This window comes from Danio aesculapii, chromosome 6 (assembly GCF_903798145.1).
Source record: "Danio aesculapii chromosome 6, fDanAes4.1, whole genome shotgun sequence".
In the NCBI taxonomy this organism is placed as follows: domain Eukaryota; kingdom Metazoa; phylum Chordata; class Actinopteri; order Cypriniformes; family Danionidae; genus Danio; species Danio aesculapii.
In genome coordinates, this window is record NC_079440.1 from 56,723,656 (window position 1) to 56,735,732 (window position 12,077).

The following is a 12,077-nucleotide window of genomic DNA, read 5'->3' on the forward strand; positions in this document are numbered from 1 at the left end:
ATTCATTCATTCATTCATTCGTTTTCGGCTTAGTCTCTTTATTAATCTGGGGTCGCCACTGTGGAATGAACCACCAACTTATCCAGCATATGTTTTAAGCAGCCGATACCCGTCCAGCTGCAACCCATCACTGAGAAATATAATTATAATTTATTATAATTATAATAATTCAATAAATTAAATATATATTATCTTTAGGAAAATTTTATTTTCTAGGTTTTTCTGTTTTATTTTCTGAAAGAATATTACAAATTAATATATTTTTGAATTACTGTATGTTAATAATTTCATTGAAATATTTTTGTTTTTGAGGTTTTTGTTTTATTATTAGTACTAGAATTTACTCTTCTTTGATTAATAAATAAATATTAATTAATCAATTACTAAATAAATTAATTTAATGGGTTATTATTGTATTAAAATAATTAAATTACAAAATATACAAATATTTAGCTTTTTAGAATTTTTTTTTAATTTCCATAGAATTTATAATAAATTAGTATTTGTATTAATAAAATAATAAAGAACAATGTTATTTAATTGTTAGAATAATTAAATGAATAATAAAATACAAATATACTTCTAAATGAATTTACATGTCTAGACCAAAAGCAAAAAAATGAAAAAAGCAAACAAATTTTAACGAAAATCCGAGTTTTCATTATTATTTGAATTGTTTGAAATAAAACAAAATTGTTACAAGAAATCAATATTGTTATTTTGGGAATAAATAAAAACGATGATATTAAATGATATTTTGAAACACAAACAAGTTAATAGCTTTGATAAAGCTAAACGTATTGTTCCTGACACTTGAATAAACAAATATATATGTAATAATAGTAAAAAAAACCATTTAAAAAGCAAAATTTTACTCTCTCCTTCCCATAAAATGTGCTTTTTCGTATGTCAGCCATTTTGGATGCAGTGTAAGAAGTGGTTCCTAGCATGCCAGCCAATCAAATGACATATCACTAGAAAGCCCAGGATGTCCTCTGTACAGTACAACAGGACAAGACAGAGTAGATCAAAAAGTTCAAAGAAAATTCATGAAAACGCAATGTCTACTGAAGAGGACACAAGTCAATAGGTGGGGTCTCGGAGGAGATATTCAGTCACTGGTGACATGGTGGCTCAGTGGTTAGCATTGTCGCCTCATAGCAAGAAGGTTGCTGGTTCGAGTCCAAGCTGGGTCAATTGGCATTGGAGTTTACATGTTCTCCTCGTGTTGGCATGGGTTTCCTCCAGGTGAATTGAATAAACTAAATTGACCGTAGTGTATGAGTGTGTATGTTTACCAGTACTGGAAGGGCATCTGCTGCGTGAAACATTTGCTGGATAAGTTGGCGGTTCATTCCACTGTGGTGACCCCTGATGAATAAAGTGACTGAGCCAAAGGAAAGTGAATGAATGAATGAATATTCGATCACACTTTGCAAGAAGGTTTCATTAGATAATCTTCGGTAATATATTAACAAACATGGACTAAGAATGAGTCGGTGGCGCAGTAGGTAGTGCTGTTGCCTCACAGCCAGAAGGTCACTGGGTCGAGCCTCGGCTCAGTTGGCGTTTCTGTGTGGAGTTTGCATGTTCTCCCTGCGTTCGCGTGGGTTTCCTCCAGGTGCTCCGGTTTCCCCCACAGTCCAAAGACATGTGGTACAGGTGAATTGGGTAGGCTAAATTGTCCGTAGTGAATGAGTGTGTGTGGATGTTTCCCAGAGATGGGTTGCGGCTGGAAGGGCATCTGCTGCGTAAAAAAGTGTTGGATAAGTTGGAGGTTCATTCCGCTGGGGCGACCCCGGATTAATAAAGGGACTTATCCAAAAAGAAAATGGATGAATAAATGAACTAAGAATGAACAATATTTTGACAGCATTTATTAATCAACATTTAATAAAATCCAAATGCATGCATATTAACATTAGTTAATTAAGTCAACATGAACTAGCAAGGAAATTTTCCTTACCATTCACTAATATGAACAAATACTGTAATAAATGTTTTGTCTATTTGTTCATGTCAGTCAATGCATTAACATGAACTAATACAACCATAGTGTAAAGTGTTACCATATTTGCTAGTTCAAAAATTATATTAAGAGTAATAAAAAGTTATGATTTGCATAACTAATTAATATTAATTAAATACAGACTACAGGACACAGCAACATGAAAAAAAGGATTATTTAATAATGAAAATGCACAATGAACAACCACTGAATGAAAAATGGCCTCTCGGCTTTGAATAACTGTAAGATTACGGCTAATATTTCGTAACCCCGACATGTAAAGAACCATTGACTCTTCAAGATTAGACTTCACAATAGAAACGTACAAAACACAAGAGCCACAAAAGAAAGCAAATCTCCCTCAGGCTCATGTAATGACTTTCCTTTCCGTGCTTCCTTACGTAAACCTGCGTCAAATTCACCGTTACAGGACACGTGACAAATGCGGAAAACGCGCGAATCTAAAACCTGACGTAAGATGGAGGTGTGTGCACAAGCGGACGATTATTGAAGAAACTGGAGAAAGTTCACTTGGACAGACTTGAAAGGTTTGCAGTGCAATTAATCAGCAGACAGAAAAAGGGGATGTTTGTTTGGTGGCAGGCAGAGATTATAGCAAAAAAATGAAGGTTTGCTCAGTCAGAGACAGACACGCTGGCAGGACAGGCAGACCTGGCGAAATAAAACCTGTAACATACTTTAACGTCGATTAAACTGCTCGTTTTCACCTTTAGTGCTACTGTTAAACATCAAAAATCTATTCAACAGACTTTTGTTGAAGTAACAGAGAGTAGCAGTGCAAAGCTAATACCACCCACATGAAAAATACTACAGTAATATGTATTAAACAGTGTTTTTGAACCATACTACAGTAAAGTTTATGTTATAGTATCCACAACACTTTGTTATTGAATGTTACAGCATACTTTAGTATTAACTGTAATGATTTTATAAACTGTAACAAATACTGGAATAAACTTTTGTTTTACTACTGTGAATGGGTGTATTGTAGTGGGGCCGATAAACGATATATCGAATCGCGATAAATTTATGTCAATAACAGTGATAAGCTCTGGACGTTTTTACTCTATATTGATCTAAGAGCCTATCACACTGCAGAAATGTGCAACAAGTGTGTTGATATTAGAGATGTACCGAATTTTCTGCCACTTAAATTTATCGGCCGAAAATATGTTGTGCTATTGAATGGACGCTCTAAATTTTATGGCTTCAGTCATTGTCTTTTAAATCGGAAAGGATTGACAACTGATCAAATTATTTATTGTTATCGTTCAATATGGAAAATAATCAGAGATTGCATTTATGCCATATCGCCCAGCCCTATATTGTAGTGTTGTATAGTATAGTTGTAGAAAACTACAGTATTGTAACAGTATTCATAATTACAGTGTCATAAGTCATTGGACATATTATTCCAGCTGTAGACTTAATTACTTTACGAGCACTATAGTATTTACTATACATTATGGTATTTTTTTTTTCATGTGGGGATGTTTAAGGCAAGACACTACAGGTGAAATTGTTTTTATTTTCTATATAATAATCAGCTTTTAGCTATTTTACTTCCAGACATCATCCGAAATACATATTTAAGTGCTTGTTTTAATTTTTTTGCACTTTATTTTCATCTGTGGATTTCAGTTATATCACCTTTTAGAAATACACCAAAACTTGAGTTTTACAGTCTTCTGCTCAGCAAGGCTGAATTTATTTGATCAAAAATACAGTAAAAACTGTAATATTGTGAAATATTAAATACATTTAGACTAACTGTTTTCTAATCTAAGTGAATATACTGTAAAATGCTCACAGTTCACAGATAGCTGATGATTGATTATAAAGCGTGTCTGACATGCTGTCCCGGTAGTGAACCCTGAGCTCATAAGATCCTCGAGCCCGGGGCTCCCTCCCGTTTGCAGGGCGAGAGTGAAGTTTGAGCTCGGGTACATCCCGACAACTCTTGTTGTTTATGGCTAAATTCAAATTAGGGATTGCTATGGAGAGATTAACTGCTGGCTAAGAACTCATCTCTGGTGGGAATTTTTGGTTTAGTCAATTCACTTATGTTGCATATCTTTGGACGGTGGGAGGAAATGGGGGAACCCAGGGGAAACCCATGAGAACATGGGGAGAACATGTAATCTCCGCACAGAAATGTCGAATGGCCTGGTAAGGACTTGAACCAGTGACATTCTTGCTGTGAGGCAACAGTGCTAACCGCTGGGCCACCGTGCTGCCCTATCTAGGAAATGGAGGAGGAGTAGGGGTGGAAGGGGGATGTCCTCTGGAAGGGGGATGTCCTCAAGGTGAAGAAAACTGTGGTATGAAACTCTGGTTATTTATGGTGACTTAGGAATTGTCTGATTGGTGAATCATATGTTAGCTAATGCGGGACTAGCTGTGGTACCAGGTTGGACCCCCTTTTGCCTTCAGAACTCCCTTAATCCTTCCTGTCATATATTCAACAACATACTGGAAATATTCCTCAGAAATTTTGGTCCATATTGACATGATAGTATCACGCAGTTGCTGCAGATTTGTCGGCTGCACATCCATGATGCAAATCTCTCATTCCACCACATCCCAAAGGTGCTCTATTGGATTGAGATCTAGTGACTGTGGAGGCCATTTGAATACAGTGAACTCATTGTCATGTTCAGGAAACCAGTCTGAGATCATTTGTTCTTTATGACATGGTGCATTAACCTGCTGGAAGTAGCCATCAGAAGATGGGTACACTGATCATAAAGGGATGGACATGGTCAGCAACGACTTTCTTTCTCATTCTGATGCTTGGTTTGAACTGCAGCAGATCGTCTTGACCATGTCTACATGCCTAAATGCAGTGAGTTGCTGCCATGTGATTGACTGATTCGAAATTTGCGTTAACGAGCAGTTGGACAGGTGTACCTAATAAAGTGGCCGTTGTGTGTATGTACACATATTTTAAATAATGCCTCACAATATTGCTGTTATTATTGTAATATTATTATATTTCAAATTTCAAAAACTATATTTGCCTAATATATTTAACATTTTATCCCTGAAACATGGTGAAAATTGTCCTTGACTTTTGTGTAGTGATAAAAGAAATGACCTCCATAAATCCTTCAACTTGCTTACAAATTAGTGCATATTTAAACATCACATTACAGAATCTCTGAAATACAAATAGTTTTCAATGTATTAGTTAATATATCAGCAACTTAGCTATACTGATGCACCTGTAGTTTCTTGCCTTACATTGAAGAATGTTAAACAGACACACATTTTAAAAGAGTGCAAGTATATATTGGACATTTCTGAGCACAATTATATTTTATACTTAGTAAATGATTGATATCTCGGAACTTTCTCCTACATTTTTCTTGGTTTCGCTGTTGTGCAAAAACCCAGAAATAGTCTCCAAAAGAAAAAGCGAGAAGTGTGTAGGAGGGTTTGTCAGTTCATAAAGTTCTGCTGGTTGAGTTTCCTTATACCGGATGGACGAACTGATAGACTAGTCTTTGTGAGACGTCTGGCTTGCGGATGATGCCCTTTTTATAGTACTGCCGAATTGAGCGGCTGAGTTTGTCATAGTTCATAGCAGGACGGTTCTTCCTCAAGCCCCAGAGACGAGCCACGTGAGCCGAATCCTCGATTTTGAAGATCCCTGTGAACACACATATTCAATACACATCCGTTAAAGGCATAGTTCACCCAAAAAATGAAGAAAATACTCATTATTTACTCTCCCTCAAGTGCTTCCAGACGATTATACGTTTCTTTCTTCTGTTGAGCTCAAAAGAAGATATTTTTTAAAAAGCTGAAGACCATTGGCTTTCATAATAGGAATATCTGATACTATGGAAGTCAATGGTTACAGGTTTTCAGCATTCTTTAAAATATCTTCTTTTGTGTTTAACAGAAGAATGAAACTTATTAAGGTTTGAAACAAGTAAAAGGTGAATAAATCAACCCAGGCTCATTATTGATATTTACCCCTGCATACATTTCTGGACAGCGTGAAATATGTCCCAGTAGGTGTTTTGTTTCTGCAGTTTTTGTTTTCACGAATCCACCAGAGGCCGCTGTGTATGCTTTTTGAGATCTCAAATTTCTCTCGTAAGTGCCATTCGCGCCAGCTCCTTTCCCGTAAAAATCCACCAAATGTCGGTGTTGATTGACGCACTGACCAACCGACTGGTCAGTCCCCCCGCCCACCGCCTTCCCAAAACCCAACCAACAGTGTTTTCAAAAGCAATCCAAAAAAGAAAAGCCCTTGCGACAGCCTGATTTTTACTTCTACTTGTTTACTTAATTTTTTGCCTTTTGTTTTTGTTTTAACTGCTTTCTGGAACCCTTCTTCAAGCTAAAATAGACTGTTAAGTAGACCAGCTGAAAGCAGGTCTAAAGTCCAGCGCAGAGCACGTTAGTTGTGTGCCTCGGTTACACATTGCTTAAATTAAGCAGGATGTAGAGCAATAAGCAAATATTTTTACAAATAATAAAGAATTAAAGGATTAAAATATTACAAAAAGTAGTGCTTTCTACATAAATACAAAAACCACTGCGTCCATCTCTTCATCATCTCGGGGGGGCTTTTTTTATGCTGCGTCCCAATTCGCATACTATCTATCCTAAATAGTATTTGAAAGTAGAATTAGTATGTCCCAAATCGTAGTATTTTGAAAAGAGTATGCCAAAGGTTCCCGTATGGTTGACTATTTCCGGTAAAAACTTGTACAAGTGTAGAAGCGTCCATACTCTAACCGCTGATATTGCCCACAATACATTGCATGTAGGACATGAATTCGATTTAGAACTACAAAACGCGGGTGAAAAGTTTAAACAAACTACAAACATGATGGATGCGCAAGACCAACCGTCAAGTAGAGGCTTCGGTAAAGATGTTTGTATGACTGTTAATTCATATCTAGCCCACTGGAACATGTTTTAATCGTGTTTTCTGCGTTATATTTCATCTGCAACAACAATACTGAACTAATATAAAGACGTGTTTGGACATTAACATCTGAATGCAGAATTATCCAAACACCTGAGGAGCTATTGTTAAAATAGAGCCCTTTATTTGCATTTATAAAGTATTTCTAGAGTATTTATTTCTAAAGTATTTCTTGATTTCTAAAAAAACTGTATGTACATACAGTATATAAAGCTATACTTTGTTATTATATTATCTTTGCATCAAATTACAAAAAAAAAAAGCCTGAATTACTGCTTATGCGAAGTGTTTGTAATGCCATGTCTATGAGCGGGACTGTAACTTTAACATTGTTCTGTCAGCCGTTACCAGTCTCACACAATTTCCTTTTTTAAAAGTCAAGAAAACACTATAGTGGAGGTTTTTTTTTATTATTTGAGCACATAGAAATCATTTTTGTGTGTGTGTCGTGCTCTCCCATTCACTGCACTCTCAGTTTAACCAAGTATGACAACTTCTACTGCTGAAAAATCCAAAAATGTGAACATTATGCATGGTGTACTCACCTTTCTCTTTATTGAGCCAGCGAATGCAACGTCCGTAACTGTGAGGTTTGAGCAGGAGTTCTCTGAGGAACTGCCACAGGTGAATCGGCTGACCAGAACAAGACGAATCTGCTTCTGACCATAGCTCTTCACCCTCTGTGAGAACACACACACACATATAGTTGCAGTCAGAATTATTAGTCTCCTGAATTATTAGTCCCCTGTATATGTTTCCCCCAATTTCAGTTTAACAGAGAGATTTTTTCAACACATTTCTAAACATAATAGTTTTAATAACTCATTTCTAATAACTGATTTCTTTTATTTTTGCCATGATGACAGTAAATAATAGTTTACTAGATTCTAGTATTCAGCTGAGTGATATTTAAAGGCTTAACTAGGGTAATTAGGCGAGTTAGGATAATTAGGCAAGTCATTGTAAAATGATGGTTTGTTCTGGAGACCATTTAAAAAAAATATTGCTTAACCTCTTAAGGCCCAAGATGTTTTTCACATGCATTTTTATTTCTCTTTGCTATTTGGGCTTATTAGAACCTAATTAGAATAAAAACCTAAGTATCATCTTTTGATATGATGTACTTTCAGAGGAAAATGATGTCCATATATGTGGACTCATGATCCAAATTTACATAAAACACTTTTTCCTGAGTGTTTTTAATGCATATATAACATAGACATTTTTTTTTTATGTTTTGACTATCAGAGAGTAAAAACAAATAAAAAAATAGTGTTTGGGACATTTCATTGAATGCAAAACAGTTGCAGGATGACACTGCATGTCTGTAACAAAATATAAAACATTCAAAATATTTTAAATAGCCACTTAAGAGCTAAAATGTGCTGTCCACGTATGTGGCCACTAAGCCCTAGGAGGTTAAGAGGGCTAATAATATTGACCTTAAAATGTTTTATTAAAAATTAAAAACTGCTTTTATTCTAGCCTAAATAAAACTTTCTCCAGAAGGAAAAAATATAGGAAATACTGTGAAAAATTCCTTGCTCTGTTAAAAGTAGTTTGGGAAATATTTAAAAAAGGAAAATTCACAGGTGGGCTAATAACTGAGCTGTATATAAATATCATATACACTTTAATAATAAGACATGCACTGTAGCCAGAATGAATCTTAATTTAGTGCTGGAACTTTTCTGCTGCACCCTCCTGTGTGTGCAAGTGTGTGAGAAAACACAAAGTCAATAAGACTGCCTGACATGCCTGACACAAGCATGTTTGTCAGTCATTTCACATCCCATCATTGATTTTAATGGGAATGTTCTCTTTTCATTGTGTTACATAGTTTTCTCACAATGCAAGGTGGAATGAAACACGGTGGCTCAGTGGTTAGCACTGTTGCCTCACAGCAAGAAGGTTTCTGATTTGAGTCCCCGCTGGGCCAGTTGGCATTTCTATGTGGAGTTTGCATGTTCTCCCCGTGTTGGCATGGGTTTCCTTCGGGTGCTCCGGTTTCCCCCACAGTCTAAACACATGAGCTATAGGGGAATTGGATAAACTAAAATTTGCCATAGTATATGTGTGTGAATGAGTGTGTATGGGTGTTTCTCAGTACTGGGTTGCAGCTGGAAGGGCATCCGCTGTGTAAAATATATGCTTAATAAGTTGGCGGCCTTGTTCTGATGAATAAAGGGACTAAGCTGAAGGAAAATGAATGAATGAATAATCTAAAGGAAAATCATGTCCTTTATTGCAAAAAATAAATGTATTATTACAGCAATAACAAATGGATGTTTTAATTTACTGCTTTGTGAAAGGCAAAGTTATTTTAATTAATAAGTAATGACATTTTTCACAGTATTTCCTGCTGTGTTTTTCCTCTGCAGAAAGTCTTATTTCTTTTAGATTACCAGTTTGGAAATATTGGAAAAAGTATTAAACATTCACAGAAGGGAATTGATTTCTTAAATTATTATTTAATCATAAATGATATTTATTTACTAATATATGCTATATAAAATGTAAAGCACTAAACATTTTATCACGTCTCGCTTGGATTTTTGCAATTCTCTGTTCGGAGGGTTACCAGCAAATTCTCTCAAGATATTACAATACATTCAAAATTCTGCTGCACGTGTGTTGACACATACATCGTCTCGGTCGCACATCACTTCTGTACTCCAACAGCTTCACTGGCTGCGCGTCAAGTCTCGTATTGATTTTAAAACATTGATTTTAACATATAAAGCGGTTCATGGTTCTGCTCCAGGTTACATTTGTGACCTGATATCCATTTCCTCTGCCTCTCGCTGTCTACGCTCTGCCTCAAGTACTACGCCTCGCTGCAAACTCAGCACCATGGGAGGTAGGGCATTCTCTTTCCGTGCTCCCAAACTGTGGAATGCTCTTCCCACTAACATTATGAATGCCGGTTCATTGGACGCTTTTAAAAGCTACTTAAAACTTATCTTTTTAGGACTGTTTTTAATTTGTGATATCTTTTATTTTTACTGTGTTTTTTATTGTATTTTTATTTATTTATTTATTTATTTTTATTGTTTACTGTGCTTTGTTGTTTTTACTTTCTTGTAAGCGCTTTGGGTTTTAGAAAAGTGCGTTAGAAATAAAATATATTATTATTATTAGTTTTTGATTTAGCTATTTATATTAAAAATTAAATATAAATGACACGTTCATTCAATCATTCATTTTCCTTTGGCTTAGTCCCTTATCCAGCATATGTTTTACACAGTGGATACCCTTCCAGCTGCAACCCAGTACTGGGAAGCACCCAAGACATACACACTCGTTCACACACATAAACTACAGACAATTTAGTTTCTTCAATTCCCCTATAGCGCATGTGTTTAGACTGTGGAGGAAACCGGAGCACCCGGAGGAAAACCACAACAACACGGGGAGAACATGCAAACTCCACACAGAAATGTGACTAACCAGCGACCTTCTTGCTGTGAGGCGACAGTGCTAACCACTGAGCCACCATGTCGCTAAATGACACTGTTTATGAATTAAAATAGTATAAGATTTCAATAAAAATATCTCATGATGACCTCTTTTGTTTATGGCCATTAATCAATCTGATCTGGACAAGTTAATAATTACACGATAATGACAACTCAGGCTGTCCTTTTCTTTCCCTGATACTGTGGTCTGGATGTGGTATTTGTAAAATAATCCCATGGTATTTTCCTGTATATTGTCAGTGTAGTTTATTGTGATACTTTTGACTTGTATGAGCATGTGACGTACCCCTCATCCTGGTCTCTCCACCCGAACATCTTTCCTTCATCCAGGCAGCTGAATGAAAAAAAAAAAAAAAAAAGAAAAAAACATATAATAAATACAATTTAAAACTAAACAAAGACAAAATGTCTGAATTTTAAATACGGTTTAAAATTGGGTGCAAAATTGTAGTGTTATTAATTAAAGATAATACAATAGAGTGGAGGAACTATGACGTCACCTTGTAGGCTAATCGGCTGCTAGCATAAAACTGGTTCCCTCGATAAAATCCCCATAGGATTTTCCCATAGGCTTTTCGAAGATTGCAAATAATAAGCTCTGTGTTCAAACTCTGTTCATTACACTTACACGTTTTGTCCAGCCGGATAATCCTCTCACAATAATACAACTTTTAGCACTTTCGGGTCTTAAATGCAAACGCAAGAATGGAAAAGCTAACATTAGGCTATAAACGGACTACAGTGCCTTCAGGGCGCTCGCCTGTGACGTCAACACCACCCTGCTACAGACAACTTTACAAGCTTATTTTTAGAAATATGATTCATGACGAAGATTTACTCTCTCGATTTATTATATTATAATCCACGATATATATTATAAACAAATAAATACGCAAAAACACATAGACCTACGTGCCTTTTGGATAGTTTTTTACTTGGGAAATACATTTTGTTTTGTTGTTGTTGTAAAAGTTTTAAAACTGTATAAATCTGCCTACATAGTTTCATCATAAGACATATTTAAATAAGTGTATCGCTGGCGTGCATACAGCCCGCTTAACTTAGACAACAGAAATGAGGCGTGAAGGACGAGTCTATATGCCCCATCATGTCACATCATCGACACAGAACAACATTCAATTTTAAATTTTTTGTCACCAAGTACAGCGAAAAACAGCCCATACAGTCACATTTTAAGAAGGATTGTAAATACTGCAGTTATGAGTTAAATGTGTTCAGATGAAGAAAAAAATGACAAAAAATGTATTGATTATGTTAAAATCACAGTTAAAATGTTGGTATTTTTTTACACATTTATTCACAAGTTTTCATTACTGAGAGCAGGAAAGAGACAAGCTGCACTAGTAAGCAGCATCTCCATAATATCGTTTAATTAAAATAAATGATCAATAAATTAATCTGTATTGACGGTCTTTACAAGTGAAGGCATTATCTACACACAATATGAATTCCTAATTAGAAAAATACTACAAACTATCAAATACTATTCATGAAAATACGCAAATAACAGACAAATCCAAATGTCTAATACAAGCGAGCTGCCCTCCAGACCAGTTCGATGATGTATAATGTCTCTGACACCGCCTGTAGTCCCATTTAGCAA

At 35.7% G+C, this 12,077-nt stretch overlaps 1 protein-coding gene across 1 annotated transcript in view; it reads right to left on the bottom strand.

The window, feature by feature from the left end:
- Window positions 1-2,169: 2,169 nt before the first annotated feature.
- Window positions 2,170-12,077, bottom strand: part of LOC130231149 (SAM pointed domain-containing Ets transcription factor) — a 38,553-nt gene continuing 28,645 nt past the window's right edge. Inside the window, exons 4-6 of the mRNA XM_056460582.1 lie at window positions 10,740-10,787; window positions 7,520-7,654; window positions 2,170-5,681 (exon numbers count right to left, since the gene is read on the bottom strand). Of these exons, the coding sequence (XP_056316557.1) occupies window positions 5,503-5,681; window positions 7,520-7,654; window positions 10,740-10,787 (362 nt within the window). The 3' untranslated portion in view covers window positions 2,170-5,502. The remainder of the gene's footprint in view (window positions 5,682-7,519; window positions 7,655-10,739; window positions 10,788-12,077) is intronic.